Source organism: Rhinoderma darwinii, chromosome 8 (genome assembly GCF_050947455.1).
Source record: "Rhinoderma darwinii isolate aRhiDar2 chromosome 8, aRhiDar2.hap1, whole genome shotgun sequence".
NCBI lineage: Eukaryota > Metazoa > Chordata > Amphibia > Anura > Rhinodermatidae > Rhinoderma > Rhinoderma darwinii.
This window is the reverse complement of record NC_134694.1, coordinates 59,333,704-59,352,839: the sequence shown is the minus strand read 5'-3', so window position 1 is coordinate 59,352,839 and position 19,136 is coordinate 59,333,704. Positions and strand designations below refer to the sequence as shown.

At 42.9% G+C, this 19,136-nt stretch overlaps 1 protein-coding gene and 1 long non-coding RNA gene across 2 annotated transcripts in view; one reads left to right on the top strand and one right to left on the bottom strand.

Moving 5' to 3' along the window:
- Nucleotides 1-873: 873 nt before the first annotated feature.
- On the bottom strand, nucleotides 874-17,499 carry LOC142659481 (uncharacterized). The gene is made up of 4 exons (XR_012850335.1): nucleotides 16,957-17,499; nucleotides 14,063-14,177; nucleotides 13,423-13,505; nucleotides 874-1,068 (listed from the first exon to the last, which is right to left on the bottom strand). It is a non-coding gene; the product is annotated as an uncharacterized LOC142659481 (long non-coding RNA).
- EFNB1 (ephrin B1) overlaps nucleotides 17,143-19,136 on the top strand; it is a 54,955-nt gene continuing 52,961 nt past the window's right edge. Inside the window, exon 1 of the mRNA XM_075835652.1 lies at nucleotides 17,143-17,579. Coding sequence (XP_075691767.1) covers nucleotides 17,473-17,579 — 107 coding nt within the window. The 5' untranslated portion in view covers nucleotides 17,143-17,472. The remainder of the gene's footprint in view (nucleotides 17,580-19,136) is intronic.

Genomic DNA, 19,136 nt, shown 5'->3' with positions numbered 1-19,136 from the left:
GTGATTTGAAATAATAGTTGCTCTTCGTATTCACCAGCAAGTTATAGATCACTGTGTACAGTATTCTATAGTTCACAAATAGGAAGCAGACCGTAGACTATCGTAAACTGACCTAAAATCTGCTGACAAATCCACAGAGAAGCTAGAGTATCCAAATCTCCTGACTGCCCAGCTCTATTTGGGATTGTTTCTATGGGTAATTGGAACTTTCCTGTTTTTAACAATATTGTAGAATTTCTATTTAAATGTGTTGTCGTATCTATTAGGCCATATGGACTTCATAGAGGGGATTCCTGCTCGGCACCCCCTATGCAAGCCAGAGCAGGGAGCAAATAGTGGCTCTTGTTCTGGTGGACTCATTTGAATGGGTGCCATGTAATGGGAAAATGATCGGCCGCACGCAGCTTTCTCTGGCGAGCTCAGGTAATCTCTGGGAGTTAGAGAAGCCAGACCCAATGAGCTCAGTTCAGTTGATTTCTGACACCATTTTAATAAGTTATCTTAATACATTTCCATAATATATTTAGTAAATTACCCAAGAAGTAAGGGTCCTATTTAACCCTTTCAAGACCAAGGGTCTTTGATGCCCCTGTGTGTAGGTCAAATTTTCCATTTCTGATATGCACTTCTTTTAACGATAATATCTTTACAACCGCTTTGAATATCACAACTATTTTTACTTTGTTTTTTTTTTTTTTTACAAAACTCATAAGGCTTTCATATTCTAGAAAAGTTTAATTAATTTCATGTTCCACATTTTTATTATAAGCAGACAAATTACTTAAAATGTGAAAAAAACGAAACTTTTTTGCAATTGCAGATATATCTTTATCTATTTATTTATTATATGTATACAGTTATATACACTGTTGCAGCTCTGTAACAATTAGTCTTCTCTCTCCGTCAGCCTTGATTCCTGTGAGGGGAGAGTGAAGAAGGCTGTATTCACACGACAGTGGGAAAAAAAAGTTTTTCACAGGCATTTTGCATTAGTGTGTCTCAAAATTTTCATCCATTTCCTGGCCGTCTGACCGTTTTTAACCACCTTTTGTCATCCTTTTTTCGTGGCTGTTAAAAAAAAGGATGAATTTCCTTTGTCAGGGATTTTTTGGCCCAACCCCCTGAAAACACCACAATGCCCATGTAGCTAGTGCAACAATGCCCCCGTGGATAGTGCTACAGTGCCCACTGTAGATAGTGCCCACATAAATAGTGCCAGTGCCCAAAGAGATAGTGCCACATACAGTGCCCATGTAGATAGCGCCAGTGTCCCCTGTAGATAGTGCCTATATAGTGCCACAGTGCCCACGTAGATAGTGCCACACCCTAAACGTAGATAGCACTACATCCAGTGGCGGATCATCATTAGGGCCGAACCGCACATGACCGCACAGGCCCCCTCATGTCCGGTGACGTCGCTAACAACGGAGGGGGACCCAGTGCTAGCGGCAGCCACATTCATTTGTATCGGAGTCCTCAGATACAAATGAATATTATAGGCTGCAGGCCACGTTAGGCCTGCAGCCTATAAGGCGCTGGGAAGACTCCCAGCGCAGGCCGGCGTGATGAGGTACTGTATCACGCCGGTCTGCGCATGCGTCTAGTCCGGAGGATTCACATGCGTCCAGCTGGAGCGGCCGCTACGGGGCAAGGTAAGTCAAATATACATATTTTTTTTAGGTGGGGGTGTATATATTCAAGGAAGGGGGGGGGAGTGCTCCGTGATACTATATACAAGGGGGGGGGAGTTTTCCGTTACACTATATACAAGGGGGAGTGCTGGGTGGCCCTATATACAAGGGGGCGGGGAGATCTCTGTGGGCCTCTACAGGGGGCTATGTGTGGCGCTATCTATGGGGTTGTGTAATATCTACAGGGGCTGTGTATGGCACTATGTACAGAGGGCTGTGTGTATGTGGTGTTTTACAGTGTATGGTATTATTATATTATATTTAGGGGCACAGTATGTGGCACCATGATGGAAATCCTTGTATTTCACAAAAAGTCTTTCTGCAGTCCAGGACTGATAGACAATTCCCCTTGTCAGGAAGATGTGTCCCAGCACAGTGTGATACTGTCAGTATGTAGGGACACAGCCCCGTGACAAGGGGAATCGTAACACCCATTTGTTAATGCTTGCCCAAAAAGGTAGTGTTAAAAATAGTTGAGGCGCGGCAGGGCGGCGGTGCGGAAGGGGGGCCCAAGTTTGGGCCATCCACCTGTATATAGCGTCACACACCCCCTGTAGATAGTCACACACTCCATAGATTGCACCATCCCCCGTGGATAGCGCCACTGAAGCTCCCTCAAGGAGTGGAATCCCCAGCTAGAGTTGCCGACGCTCTGGCCGGGGATATCGTTCCTAGAGGTAGCCCCTGACGTCACTGTCTATATATGTACAGTAACATCAAGGGCTTTCCCAAGTCAGGAGTGCCATTCCACAGCACTTGCAATGCTCTAGCCGGGTACTCTATTGGGCAGAGGGCCAGCAGACAGGAAAGTGCAGCGCTGCACACATTAAAGTCTGTTCCACACTGCCAATGTTTATATATTACTAAAATAGGAAATAAAAGGAGACACGGCGCCACATAGTGCAAAGTAAAAGCAGGATGGGGCAGAGGAGCAATCTTGTTTAAGAAAACGCTCACCTGGCCCAAGGACACAAAGGTAGTGGTGGTAATGAAACTGCTGCTGCCAAGTCCAAATCACAACAAAAGAGGTTTGCTGTCCCGAGAATATTTGTAAAAAAATATAAAAATAGGACCATCGGCGCTGGACGAAGAGACAGAAAATTGGACGACTTAGATGACCATCATGGCAATATTAATGGAAGGGCTACGCGTTTCGACACCGAACTGGTGTCTTCATCAGGCCAGTACAGACTGTGCAGAAACATCATACATTTATATACATACTGGGAAGGAGAAAAGAACCGCCAAAAACACAGCAGGTCAAGGGTCAGACACAATACAAAATTAACACATGACAAAAAAGGACAATAATGATAACTAAAAGTATGGTGTAATAACACCACATCAGACATAAAGATACATATGTTAATAAATAAAAACTAGAACAATAATGACAATGGCCGAAAAGCACAGTACGGCTCACCTTGCCGACTTTGTATGAGGCGAAACATTAGTGAAACATTACCTAAGTGGTCCCAGTGGTAACCACAGCGGTAAGTAGTTGATACTTAGCCAAATTGAGCATGGGTTATTGATAGAAGAAGCACTAGAATCGCTAGATTTCAGTGCCGCTGGAGTGGCGTCCCCGGTTGCCTAGCAACCCAGACAGCACTAGAGCCGGAAGTACGTACTAAGAAGCGAGCTGAACCGCATACAGACTTAGAGGCAAATAACTGAATAGTGACGATCGAATGTGTAAGGAATCCATTACAACAGGTAAGGGGATTCACAGTGGGTTATAATAAAGCATATTAAAATACAAGGACATACACATACGCGTCCCTGGTTGCCTGGTTTTTGTCATGTGTTAATTTTGTATTGTGTCTGCCCCTTGACCTGCTGTGTTTTTGGCGGTTCTTTTCTCCTTCCCAGTATGTATATAAATGTATGATGTTTCTGCACAGTCTGTACTGGCCTGATGAAGACACCAGTTCGGTGTCGAAACGCGTAGCCCTTCCATTAATATTGCCATGATGGTCATCTAAGTCGTCCAATTTTCTGTCTCTTCGTGCAGCGCCGATGGTCCTATTTTTATATTATATTTTTTTACAAATAATGTTTATATATGTGACAACTGCACGGGGCATCGGCAGTTGGAACATATATAGCCGTATGGCTGACGTGAAGGGTTTAATCTAAACCTTGCCTTTTAAAATCCATTAATCCTCTTCATTTTATGATTTTCATTCACTATAGTCACTACATTACCTTCTCCTTTACTTGTACACATATAGTAGTAGAACACATGTAAAATTGCTGAAGATAACTGTAGGATACATTTACGAGTCCATAGCTTATATTACTGGTGTATATATGTATATTGTAGCTTGGTGCTGGTTTGCATTACAATCTCTCTGTATTGTCCACCATTGCTGTTCTCGTTTCATGCTATCACATTAATGTAACTGTACTGGTTTGGCTTCATTAATTATTCATTTCTCATTTACCCCTTTGTTTGCACATCTGTGCAGATTTTCTTTTATTGAGCAAACTTGGCAAAGCAGTTAACATTACACAATCTTATCTAGAAGCCCAGTAGCTGCATTTATCTTTTATTTAGAAATACCTAGGTATTCATGCATGAAGCCATTATTCCAAATTAAAATAAAGATATTGAAGACTGACATTCCTGCAAGCTTAGACTGGTTATTTCTAATGTATGTCATCTGGGCATTTGGTGCGGAATAAGTCAAATATGTGCACTCAGACCTTTTACATTTGGGATGTATGATGTCTAGTCAGCACTTCATTACTATGCCATCCGTTCACTTTCAGTGAGAGGTCCCATGTCCTAACCTGTGTTGCCCTCCCCCTTACTCTTAATGGATTGTTTTTCTGTTCAAAAGCACAAAATCCTGGGGACATCAAAACCCTGAAATTCATCACACATCTCTCTGGTTTCAACACCATTAATCAAGTCCTGATGAAGAAGTCACAGGTCTTGACCTCTGACCCTGCAGAAAACTTTACAATGCCCAAGGTGTGGCAGGACTACTTTATGCCACCAAAACATTCCACTTGTGTAATCTTGTTGGACTGAAATTCAACTACAAAAACTGATCAATTTGTGTAGGTTAGTTTATTTCCTTCTATATGTAATTTAGGATCTTAGCACAGAAACCAGCAGACCAGAGAGCCCCACTGAGCCTGTTGATTGGCTGCAGCGGTCACATGCTACGTACATGTAAACAACCACCGGGAGTGCCGCTGGAGCCTCAGCGCTGGATTGTCGGGGGCAATGATAGGTAAGTATTGCTTTTTTTGTTTGATTTATTTAATTTGCAGGCCCTAAGAAAAAAAATTCACTATCGTGATGACGTCTTTAAACTCTTTTCTTTCAATTATAAGTTATATGGCCTCAATATAGCTCACAGAAGGGCTGTCACCAACTTTCCCAGACTCCTTAATTGCTATCTGTCTAGATGTGAAGTATTACATCCTCTGCTATGATATCACTGCATAACGGAGTAGATTTATTATTCTAGGGTTCTAGAAAAACTCATTGCAACCCCAGTGCGCGCTGCAATGGTGGCCAAAGTGGTTGTAACCAAAATTTTGAGAAAAAGAAGAAATGACTGGATTTTTTTATTTTATATTTTAGGTGGAAATGCATGTTTTTATATTGGCTGAGAAGTTATATTTATGGCAAGACTACACTGGGATCATTTCATATTAAAGGGTATTGAAAACTTTGAACACCATTTTACAGCTAAGGCTCTGTTCACATCTGTATCTTGGTTTCCATTTATAACGGCACTCCAAAGGGCTCTAATTTAATTAAAAATGGGATCTGTTGGGTTCAACCGTGGAGCCTGAATTAAAGAAAAAAATAGCGCTGCATTATGGAATCTGTGATGGCGGCTTTGACATAGACTTGGAATTCAAACACAAGACTCTTGTGCCAAGGGCTGATACAGTGAAACATATAAATCACCTGTATAGTTGTCCATGACTTGAAGATTTTTTTTCTCCCCCAAAACTAACTGTCCATACTTGATGGCCATGGCTGCATCTGAACATTGGGGATGCGGCTCAGCCCGTACATCCTTTCCTTCCATACTTTGTATGGAGATATATGTATAGAACCTTCTGAAGAGCGGCCACCTGACCTAGATCTATGACCGCTTCCTCTAATAGATCTGGCACTGTGCAAGTCAGAAGTGGATCACAAAATACTGGTTTTGACTCAAAACAAACTACATCCAAACTTGCCTTATCCGGATACCTTGCACCTTTGACTGTGCATTCCCAAATATATATAAATATATTTTAGAACTCCCTTTAACATTTATGCTGACCGTTTCCCAGGGAGCGGCAGGACTTTCACTTCTGTAATTGGCTGTGATTAATGATGGACTGTTTAGTAGCAACTGGCAGACAGTGACAATGACAGATGGACACCTCCTGGCCGTTCAAGAGAGGCAGGGTAAGGATAGAGTCATAAGTGAACCAAGGACCAGGACCCAACAATAAATGAATTATAACAAATATGTTTGGTCAGAAAGTGCTTTAGGTCATGTTCGTAGACAGCAGAAGTCTTCTTCATATATTGCATACTTATATTTATATGAATACGTAGATATTATTATTATTGATCTTTATATAGTCATAAACAACAATACTTTACTAGGTTAACCTTTGTTTTATTTTTCTGTCATTATTACCATTGTATATCATCAGCTGGTGAGAATTTTGAGGCTGTTTCTTTAAGGGAAGACCACAATGAATAAACTTCTTGCTATGCTCAAACATTGCCTCACATTCGGGAACAGACTATTAAAGTCTGGTTCAGGAGTGAGAAAATCTGATTGGTGTGTTGGGAATGGTAGTTTTATTCTCAAACAACCTTCGAAGGGTTACCTGCATTTGAAAATGACTCACTGATGCTGTCTATTCACTGATTCTTCCGTCTGGAGGAGAGCTATTTTACACACTTTTTCCCCAGACCCCCTATCAGCTGGATCTCTGCTGGAAGAATCAGTACCTTCCAAGAACAGGGATTCAAGAAGCACCAAAGAGAGAATCCTTGTGTCACGCACTGCCCCCTTAAGCCCTGCACTAGGCATAACACAAAGTATAAGCCGTATAAGTGTTCCCTTAACATTACTCATGTACTACACATTCCTAAGCAGAATTAAAAGTAATAGGAAAACATATGGAGAAAATGTGGGCAGGAATAAATAATGCTCTCGTTCCGTTTATTACGTACACACAGTGTTCACAGTTATAATATGCAGAATGGCTTGGACACTGCTCATGCCAAAGAAAAGCTTTGACCAGAGGGAGAGTTCCCAGCAAGGTGTGGAGGATTTTCTCCAGCGGAACAGATGCAAAGAAAGGAAACTTCAGTCTTTAATGGATACTCCTTGCTTTGATAGAGACAACATGGTAATTTACCCCCAGTATTTAGTTCATGCTCTACTATGTTGACCCGGTAATAATCATTCATAGGAGCATTTACGGTAGAGGACTTCATATACAGAAGCCTTTGTACACATTCCATGTTCTGAAGCCATGGCCCTTAGGCCACTTGCACATGATGCGTATTATGTGCGCATTTGCCATGCAGATCTTCCTGCGGCAAATCCGTGGCATAAAACAGTACCAGCAAAGTAAATGAGATATCAAGTAATCCCATCTACACATTGAAGAATTTTTCCGCATGTAAATTGACCTAAGGTGTAGATTTTAAAATCCATAGCATATCAATTTATCTTGATTTCTCTCAGAATTGTATGTGACAAATTCATAAACAAAATAAAAAAAAATGCAGCAAAATCTGCAGCATAAAAATGTAAAAACCGCACCTAAAAACGAATATAAAAAGAAAACATAAGGCTAGGTTCCCACGTAGTGTAAACGCTGCGGCATTTCCGCAATAGAATTCTGTGTGGAAATTCTGCAGCGTTTACAGTAGCAGCAAAGTCTCAGGCCCACGCTGCGGAAAAAAAAACGCAGCGCAAACGTTAATAACTTGACCTGCGGTGTGGAATTTCATTCTGCAGCATGTCAATTTATGCTGCGTTTTTGTTCTTTTTCCGTTGCGGGTTTTCCCCATTGAATTCAATGGGAATGCAAAACATGAAACAGAAAGCCAAGCGTTGTGACTTTTGCGCCGTAATCACAGCGTTTATGCCGTAAAAATCGCAACGCTGAAAGAAAAAAAAAACATACCCAGAACGCCCTCCTTCTTCCTGCAGTCCGGCCTCCTGGGATGACGTTGAATCCCATGTGACCGCTGTAGTCAATCACAGGCTGCAGCGTCACATGGCCTGAAACGTCATTTAGGTAGGCAGGAGCAACCGTCAGAGGAGGGAGGGGGTAAGTATGAACGGCTTTCCTCCGCAGCGGAATTTCTGTCCGAAAAATCACCACAATGTATACAGTATTATAGACAAGTCTATAGTACATTATTATTTCAGGCAACTGATGCTACAAATAAAACCATTTCTATTCTTAATTCGATTGGTGTAATTAATGGAAAATGAACCAGAGAAAGTAAATTACGGTAATTGTGAAAGATTGAGAGAACAGTGAAAATGTTAAAGAAAAGTGCTTGGGGTGAGAAATCTCAGAAATGAGAGAGGCAGCCAGGTGAGAAGAGATGGAGACCACACAGGATCCACAGACAGTGACTGGAATCAGATAAGAGATATGCTGACACGCACCCATACACCAGCCAACCCTCCCTCCGCCTGAGGGGGCTCTGCGCTGCCAGGACAGGTATGTGACCGAGGAAGAGAGAGAGAGAGAGTGAGTGCGAAAGCGGGAAGCAAAGACAGTATGAGAGGTCATGAAGTAATATGTGACCGTGACCCGTACTTGTAGTTACCAGACTTCCATTCTCCACTGTCACAAGGGCTCCCCTTCCTCATGTTACATAGCTTGGTGCTTTTCATCACCACAGATAAATGGTACTCCACGAGTAGAACATATATGAATAAAATGTATTATAGCATTCTGTAATAAAAGGACAACTGCTTAACTGACGTCAAATATACTTATTTTGTACCGGCCACTGCCGTGTTGCCCCTCAAGTTTACAATCCTGAGCAGCTCAAAGTGAGTGGCACTGCAATGTGATTGACAGCTCCGCTCTTAGGTCTTTTTATGCCACAGTCCTGTGTCTGAAAAATCAATACACACAGCCAGCAGCACCGTGAACTGTCATCTTCACAGCTGTAACGTGCAAGATCCACTAAAATGTTGTGTCATTGTCAATGAATGTTCAGTTACACCTTTTTGGGAATTGTTATTATTTTATTTACTGCTTGCCCTGTTGTGAATATGTTGTATCTATATACAGATCGTTATTATAAATATTTTTGCAGATATATAGACAGCACAATGTCCACCTATATCACAACACTGCTAGTACACTAGGGGTTATTTCTTTTTTGACCTTGTATTATACTGTTTTACCTTCTTTTACTCTGGGTAGACAGTATAATAGGTGTAATCAATATGTACACTCCAAAAACATTTGTACTATGGCCTGGGCACGGTTTACAACAGAGACGTCCCCCCATAATTTACCATATAGGCAGCTCCATATTATAAACCATACACAGAAGAGAAAAACGAGCTTATAGCCAGATTGTATATAATCTGTACACACACCCCCCTCCCCTGAGGAAGCACCTTTAGCGAAACGCCCGTTGGGGTTCATGTGAAGGAGCGAGCACTGACTACTACCTTACTGTTATGGGTAAGGCGGTTTGATTCAAATGGTATTTTGATGCACCTAGCACTTTATTCCATCCCCCCCCCTTTCCTGTTCTACTACTTACTGAACATATATATATATATATATATATATATATATATAGTTCACTAACTATTAAATAGGGTAGCCTCTCCCCTTTGGGTTTATACATTATTTATAGCCCATATGCCTGTATACAATACTTAGCAAGAGTCATTAATTGCTCCTATGTTCATACTAGGGTCTTGTCCTTTTGTTCAATTTTAAAACTTTGTTTGTCATATGTGTTAAATAAATTCTACTTTTTCTATACAATCTGGCTCGTTGTTCTCTTCTGTGTATGGAGTATAATAGGTGTATTTGACTCGGTCAGGTATATATCGAGGGAGAATCCATATCTAGCGATCATACTGGAATATTTATATCACAGCTCATGCTGTCCTTTATCGTAATGTTCTACGCCCTATACCTCATTTACTATACAGTACTAATGCCAAATCCACAAGTCACCGATACTGAAATAGCAGTAAAATGTGCCCCTAACTCCTCTGCAGGACATTGGGGGAGATTTAATACTAATGCAGCGTGAAACAGATTTATCATCCCAATAGTAGAAAAGTGTCAACAAACTTCAAGAGTAAGTTCACGCGGGTCAGATACGCTGCGGACTGCGTATCTGACCCAGAAACCGCAAGAAAGTCAGCTGGAACGTACACACCAAATCGTGCTTAGTTAGGTGCGTATATTCAGGTGCATTTTCTGCTACGGAAATCAGCCAATAGAAAACAAAATACTTTCACCTCTCCTGGTGCTGACATAGCGACGCATCCCCGCTCCCCCTATGGAGGGCTCCATTTGTGGACACCTTCATTGTGTCATTTTTCCGCAGTGTGTGGATGAGATTTGTTAAATTCTCATCCACTTTGCGGCTACTGCAAAATGCTGCAGCTTTGTCACCCACTAATCTGGATGTAAATTCTGCAGCGTATTTGCTATATACAGATATTTTTCAATGTATTTACAACACAAATGTGCCATAAATACAGCTGCCCCAGTATTGCTGCCAGCATGGCCATGCCGTGTGCTCACTATGGTGTGGCTTGGGTGATGTGGCAGGATCTCACTACATTCTTCACTGGATCACAGGATCATTACAACCTGCTCTGATCCTTGCAGCAGTTATGTGTCTTGTCTCCCCCCCAGGAGCGCAGATCGTATCTCCCGCATTCCTGCCCTGTGTGAGGGGCGCAGGTATGTGCAGACACTGCAGAGCATCGCGCCTGTCACATCTGTCGGCGCTGTATTATCTGTGCTGCATGGCAGGCAGGGGGTAGGAATGGCAGTGTCTCGGCTTTACACTATAATATTCCTAGATTTGTAGACGTCGTTCGGTTTCCTGGGCCGCTCGCTTGATTGTGACGTTGCATTTCCGGTCTTGTCATTAGGGACAAGTACAAAAACTGGTGTTATCTCACTGCTGCAGTTCCTGCGGTTACCAGTAAGGGGAGCTGTTGTTCCACTAATGACAAAAATGAATCCCCTGTTCTCAACTAAAGCGCTTGAAGACATGAAAACCTGATGTCCCCAGCAAGAGATCCCACCGCGTCCGCTCTGCTGTAGAGCCGCGCACCTTCTCTTTATTAAGACTGGTGTTTCTGATGTTTGATCGTTTGTTTCAATTAGATGTAGTGGAAAGCATAGAATAAGTTAGAAAAAAAATGTCACAACAAAAATAAAATGCATTAACATTCGACATAAATAAAGTGTACTATTGTTTGATGACTAGAGTTGACAAATTATATACCCCAAGAATATACAATCATATATTTCCCAAACATAAGGCCTTGTTCACACAGAGCAGATTTTGCTGCAGGTTTTGCATGTATTTTTTAAGCGAAAACCAGGACCCGAACCAAAACAGAAGAAATGTATGAAGGAAGGCCTTAGGCCTTGTTCACACAGTGCAGATTTGATGCAGATTTTTGCATGGGGGTTTTTCAAGCCAAAACCAAAGAACAGAAGAAATATATAAAGTTTCTCCTCTACTAGATCCAATTCTGGTCTGAGCCTTAAAAATGCATGCGAAATCTGCCTCAAATCCGCACCATGTGAACAAGGCCTTATAGGTCTGCTCTCCTGGATCCAATTCTGGTTTAATAAATGCATGCAAATCTGCACTGTGTAAACAAGGCCTAAAAGAGAGCCCTCTGCCAGTTACATATAGGGATCGCACATTCAATATTCTGTTACATTTATGAACTTTCCGTAAAGGCGCATTCAGACAAGAATTAGATTTCCCTCTGCCATCGACATGTATTATCTGCACTGCTCATAATATAATATGTAAAGGAACTTCCCAATGTTTGTATCTTTACATCCACATTGTATGGATACAATCTCTGTTAATAACTTTGGGCCATTATTTTACTAATCATTCTTCATGCTATTTGTGACTTTTTTTGATCATTTTATAGCAGCACAATTTGCGGCAGAACTAGGTTTAGATGTTTTAATACCTATATGTTAATTTATACAGAGAATGTGCTAGCTGAGTTACGTAGGTGTAAAGGTAAACATATCCTGTGCTGGTATATTACACATTGTGGGTGTAGTTTCGAGCTCTGTTTATATAAAGAGATTATCCTTCCAGTTTAAACAATTACAAAAATTCATAACAATAATCTCATGTAAATGAGCAAAACAATCAACAAGAAATCTATTTCATTCATTGGTTTATATATCGATTTGGGAGTAATCCCCTATGAAAGGAAATGTATTGTTGTGCCAGAGGAGAGAAAGAGACGATCCATTTGTATGAAGCCTGGGTGACTCTGTGACAAACAGTCGGTGCTAGAGTAGAGGTAGACGAGGTCAGGAGTGTAACCAGCTCTGGTAGGAAGAAAGCACAGCCCAGTGATAGAGCTCTCAGCAAAGCGGTTTAGATTTTATGAAGGTTGCACTTTACGACGTTCTAGTGAAAATCCACAAAGAATAGTTGTTTTCCATTGTTTGGCTCTTCATCATTGCTCTGTAATCTAACTCCATGTGGTCAACAATCACAAGACTTAATCCGTATATTACCTACAAAAACGGCCCTTTTATTGAGCCGTCGCCTTCACACCTCACAATAACTGCGCAGATTCTTATCTAGAAGCACTAAAAAAGCTTGTAAATCAGATAAGTAACAGAAAGGAGTCTCCTCTCTCAGCACCGACATTCCCTGCCATGATCAGTGCCTGAGGTGACTTCACACATGACAACGGCCGGCTAATCTGTTTATTCAGACTTCTTAGCACTTTCTTCCATTCTTGCCCTGCCCCCGCAGGAGACCTGAGTGCATTAGTGACCTGTATGGGGGGGGGGGGGGACACCTCCATGTATTGTCTTCTTCCCTGCCCCCTCAATGACAAATAAACACAACTCCTCTCATACCATTTCAAACCAAATATTTAGGCCTATTTTCTGCCCACAGACCTGCGTGTATCTGTCACCTCCTTTAGGGTCAGTTCACACTGAGCTTTTATTCGCTAATTTTAATGTGGAACCGCGTTGAAATCAGTGCCAAAAAACAGCAGAAACAGTCCCCCATTGGTTTCAATGAGAAGCAGAAGCGTTTTTTCCCGGGCAGGTCGCGGAAAAAAAGTGCATGTTTTTTCTTGCAGCAGTTTGCGCATTTTTCCCTGCATTTTTTGCCCGCAGTCCTTGCATTAGATTCAATGACCATGGGAAAAAAATGCAGCGAAAAACACAGGAAAAAAAGCACAGACAATTCAAAATCTGACTCAGAATTCCCGAAGGAATTCTGCCTGCATAAAACTCTGTGTGAACAGGGCCTTTTCAATCACTTAACCAAAACAAATGATCGTTTTATTTACTTTTCCAAACAACTTTGATTTCAGTTTGTGTAACCATAGCGGTCAGAGCAGCCGAAAATAAGGAGCCGGTAATTTTAATAATTGTAAAAGTAATTGTCCCCTTTAAGGATCCAGACAAATGCGGCGTAATAGGCCGATAAACATTGCATTACCTTTCCTGTCAGTCCATGTGGTGCTGTATGAACACAGAAGACAGATGTACCGAGTGTAGCCTTCATATTTAAACATCACTTCCCTATAAAAGAAAAATAATTGTCTTACTTATTTTATTTCCTGGGAAAACTTAGTGAAAAGCACCCAAAAGGCTCCACAGAAGTTGTCACCCAGCTTTCCCAGTCACTGAAAGGCAAATGTGCCTCACTAGGCAGGTCTTTATAAACTCCTTCCATGCTTCTATATAACTAGGCAGTCCTTCTTTTCTGGAGTCTGGGAAAGCTGGGTGACTAGGTCTGCGGTAGTCGTCATATGCCTTTCTCAGCTTTATCTGCCATTGTTATTACTGTTTAATAGCAAACATGAAATATTCAGGTGAAATAATGCAACATTTTCTGGACAGGGTAGAATGGCGTAAAGACATTACGTCTGCTTGTAATAAAAATACTTTCACTCAAACAAAACCACACAAACAAAATGTGAAAAAACTTCAGGCACCTGGATTTCAGCGTATAAATCTGAGACATAAAACAGTCAGGCGGGCATCTTTTAATCCCCCCTAATATGACCTAAAAATAAAGGAAGCCTTTAATATGACCATAAACTTGTCATTATTAACCAGTGAAACTCAGACCTCACCTTGTGTCAGACGTGTCGCCGCACATTCCAGCAGAAATCTCAAATCCATTCCAGCCCATTTCACAAGCTGGAGAAATCCCGGCTTCACAAACGTCTTCAAATTGTGCTGCTTCAACTAAATATCAAGAGTCAGATTATAGGATTATGGTCTACTCAAGTTTTCTACATTTCCTCCCTCAATAATTCCTCATGTACTCGGCTGTATTATGGCTCCACTTCTAGAACTATCATATGGCACCCATAGAAGTCTACGGTACCCCAGTGTTCCTCCGTATGCCAGGCAGACAGTGGTTTCTGTATGATTCATACGACAAAACAATCGTGGCATGCCCATTACTTGCCCGATTAAGGTATTTTTTCCCTTTTTCGATACGTTGGCACAAAATTTCAATATAATAGATTTTATAAAAGAAGGGTCCCCAAGAAGATTTCTAGTAGGTTATGGAAACCAAGGTATGCCAGGTGCTGCGCAGTCCCAAGTCACTAATCCTGGAGATTAAGGGTATGTTCACACGCACTAATTACGGACGTAATTCGGGCGTTTTTGCCCCGAATTACATCCGAAAAATGCGCCTCGATAGCGTTGACAAACATCTGCCCATTAAAAAGCAATGGGCTGACGTTTGTCTGTTCACACGAGGCGTATATTTACGCGCCGCTGTCAAATGACGGCGCGTAAATTGACGCCCGCGTCAAAGAAGTGACCTGTCACTTCTTTGGGCGTAATTGGAGCCGTTATTCATTGACTCCAATGAAAAGCAGTGCCAATTACGTCCGTAATGGACGCGGCGTTCAAGCGCCTGCACATGTCGTTACGGCTGAAATTACGGGGATGTTTCCTCCTGAAAACATCCCCGTAATTTCAGCCGTTACGGACGCTGCCGTGTGAACATACCCTAAGACTGAAATTATACACAACGTATTGCTGCGTTTTTTTGCAGTGTTTTCACTGGGTTTTTCCTGTAAAGTTTATAAATAAATATTTAAAAGGCTACATAAACTGCATTTTGGTTTGTGGATTTTATGGTGACGTTTTAGGTTGTGTCCTTTTTTTTCAAAATGCAGAATGTTTAGGGTGTGGTGTTTTTTTGGGGCGCTTTTCCCATTGGCTTTGCTATAGTACTTGAAAAACACCATAAAAAAATCATAGATGACATGTTTCAAAATAAAAACTGCCGCCAAAAACACATGTGAAAACACCATAAAAAATGTATTTGACATTTATGCGTTTTCACGTGTAGTTTAAAACTAGTAATTAACTGTGACTTGACTGCACTGTGTGAACGTGGCCTAATGCCGCTTCCAAAAACGCTTTATTTGAAACAGTTTAGGCATTTTAAGGTTGCACTGTTTTATAGATTCTCTTATTTAGAACGAGCAAATCTATAAAAAAAAAAATCTTGAAGAATTGGAAACGTTTCAGTAAAGTGAAGCTCCAACTTGAATGTCAGGGAACTTTACTATTCTATAGTATATACATAGATACAAATATATATATATAGATTCCGCCTGAACCTCCCAAAAGTCAATGGGGGGAGGAGGAAGCTTCCTGCCGACGGCAGGAATTAATTCTACGGCGGGCCCCGCAACGCAAAATCCGCCATGTGAACTGACCCTAAGGGTATGTGCACACGGCCTATATACGGACGTAAATCGGGCGTTTTTGCCCCGAATTACGCCCGAAAATAGCGCCTCAATAGCGCTGACAAACATCTGCCCATTGAAAGCAATGGGCAGACGTTTGTCTGTTCACACGAGGCGTATATTTACGCGCCGCTGTCAAATGACGGCGCGTAAATAGACGCCCGCGTAGAAGAAGTGACCTGTCACTTCTTTGGCCGTAATTGGAGCCGTTATTCATTGACTCCAATGAATAGCAGCGCTAATTACGGCCGTAATTGACGCGGCGTTCAAGCGCCTGCACATGCCGGTACGGCTGAAATTACGGGGATGTTTTCAGGCTGAAACATCCCCGTAATTTCAGCCGTTACGGGCCCCCGCCGTGTGAACATACCCTAAGACGTCCCACACACTGTGGTGAATTGTGAATAACGTCAGAAAGGTGTCGGACTCCTCAGCACACATCCTAAGTGCGGTACAAGAAATACAGTCACTAGGTAGTTGTAATAAAATGTGAGAATTCTGGTTTCCTGGGAACTGAAATGTGAGAGGACACATGAGAGGGATCACCGCTTGTCTATTTAGGGTGTAGAACAACAAGAAGCTAAACTAACAAGTTTACACAGAGCTGAATAGAGCTTTCTCATTGTGCAAGAGGCAGAAAGGAGAAGGACTGAGGGGAGGGGACAATGTGCACAAGTCAGGAGGTGACCTGGCCATTGTCTTCTTCACACTGGACCCTCTGTGAGGGAGAAAATGGCAGAAATAATGTAGTCAGTGAAAAGAGACTACTTCATAAATAACAGAGTCCCGCCCTTTCCCCACTGCAAGCGAATACATCCATAAATCCCATTATCACCCCTGGCACGGTCCCTGCAGCAATGCGGTGCCTCAGACTGTGCCCTCCTTCCACTCAGTGTGTCATGTGTATGGCTGAAGTGTCCCGACAGTCTCCGCTGACATTTATAAAGCATAGTCGTGTTTAATGTCAAATATTTATCGCCATGACATCCAATGCACGTGACTGAAACTTCACCTCTCATAGTTTTTCACTGTTGTGTGACATTTTGAGAAAAACGTCGCACACGACAAAAATGAAATCGACAAGAGCGGCAGTATTGTTACACAGCCCCCGATGTGACTGCAGCCATTGAGAGCTAGGCATTGGGTTTTTATTGTGTGTCACTGGAACCTAATTGAATGAAGTGCACAGTAATGAGCGCCTGGATGACTGATATTGTTCTGCTGTGGAGAGGATCCCGCTCTATACCTACCGTAAAGGCATGGAGCCGCTCTTCAGCATTGAGAGAACTCAGATCCTTTAAGGGGTGTGTTTTTCTCACTAGGCACGGGGCGGAGTCTCGCGAGGGATCCTCATTAGATTAATGTCATTGGTTGACTCCTGAATTATGCAGGCCACGCCCCCGTGGACGGGTGCGATGCGAGCGGCGGGTGCCCAGTGCCTCAGTCTGAGCCGGGCGGCTGCAGGAGAGAACATCGTGGCTGTTTGTCTGGCTTCGTGGAGACCTGGAGCGCGCATTGGACGGGACGCGGAGGACTGTGTACTGAGCCCGGCACTGGTTGCTGTGTACTGGCTGGAGATTACTGTTGTATGGAAAGTGGCATGGAGCTGTGACCAGCCCCCGGGACTAGGGGATTACAATTCATCGCTCTGACACCAGGGGATGGGAAGCCTGGATACCTGACGGCGCTTTGGGCGGGTTCTGAGGTTGGACGGGAAAAGTTCGGATAGTTCGGGACTGGCACGGTGACCCCCGCCGGGAGTTGGGATGGAGGGTCTCCGGCAGCTACTCTGGCTCCTGCTCGCTCTGTGCCGTGTGTGTGCGGTGCTCGGCAAGATCCTGGAGCCGGTGACTTGGAACTCGCAAAACCCGCGGTAAGACTGCTGCTCGGGAGAGCTGCGATCACCTGCTCGTATCCCGCGTATATACCGTGCCCCGTCCTGATTTCACATCCCCACACTCTGCCCGCTCCAGTACCCGGCTGTGTGCCCGTGTCTACTCTACAACCAGCCCAGCTCCCCAGTGTGTGCCGGCGGTGCATCGCGGAGGTATTAGATGCCAGCGACAGCTCCCGGCACTGGGCAGCAGGGGCTCACTACATACAAGGTCTCTTCCTTTCTATATTGGTTGGGTCTGAGGTTTGATTATAGTATTTATTACACTATTATAAGGGCACAATGCCTACTGCGGGCGTAGCGTCTGCCTGGCACATCTTGTGCGTGTGTATGGCACAGGACTTCTGCTGGCATTATACTACAGAGATCATGTGCCCTCAGAGGGGATTATCGGGCGCTCTCTAATCGTTAGGGACACGGCACTGTTGGCATGCTTTGCTGGTTCGGTATGTGGTGCTGTTGGCAGTGTATGATTAGTTGGCACTGTTGGTCACTGACTACTGTATGTACTTGGTAATATTGATCACCGTATAGGTTATGCGCTCTGTACTCCTGGCACTGTTGGTACAGTTGGTAGTATATGCTGGTTAGTTACCTGCTACTGTTGGGGCATGTTTTTTCAGTAGTGTCGGCAGTGTGTGTGGCTTAGTTATGTGGTACTATTATACATTATACAATATAAATATTGCTGTTGGCTGGCAGTATGTGGGCTAGTTTTCTGGTACTGATGGGCACGCTGTCTGTGCTGTTGGCTATGTGTGCGGCTCAGTCTTTGGCTTGTTGTATAGATCTGAGCTCTACCTCATCCTCCAGGCCTCTGTCTCTAGAACCTATAAGTAGAACTTTCTCTGAAGTTTCTCAGCTGGTATTTGAGAAGACCTCCTCAGGGGTCTGGTAGATTGTGTAGTTGTGGCATGGAGCAGGGCACACTGGCATGGTTGTCTATGTACAGTACTCTGTATCTTGTGGGCAAACAGGTTACCTATTGGTATCTCAGTATAAATTACTGACCGTAAAACGTTTGTGATGAGCTGCGTTCTACACCAGGATGTGTTGCTGAGGTCTTGTATGGCTGGAGCACCCTTGTCTTTACAGGCCACTATCACACGTTGTAAGGGTGGTCTTTGTAATTCCAATGAGGTTGTGGACGAGCAGATAAGATCTCCCTCGCTTCATGTCAAGAGGCCTGTTCTCCATGTACTTTAAGTGACACTTCATTGCTATCCACACTGATACCCAACCTCCGTTGTAGAATTAAATTTTAATGTAAATTATTTCTCCCAAGTTCTAATAGTTGTGACTTTTTCTTTTTTATTGGGCTTTTGGTTTTTTACATGGGGACCTTTACAAACACCCTGAAATATGATGCAAGGATTAGGATTTTTCTTATTAAATACCTTTTTGATGCTGAAGATTTTCATTATAGGCCATCAATATGACTTCCTGCTGTTTTTATATGGTCGATTTGGGGTTAATGCAGACTCTGCCAAAGTCTTGGAGGGCCAGGCAGGCCTTAAAGGTGAATAATTCTGGATG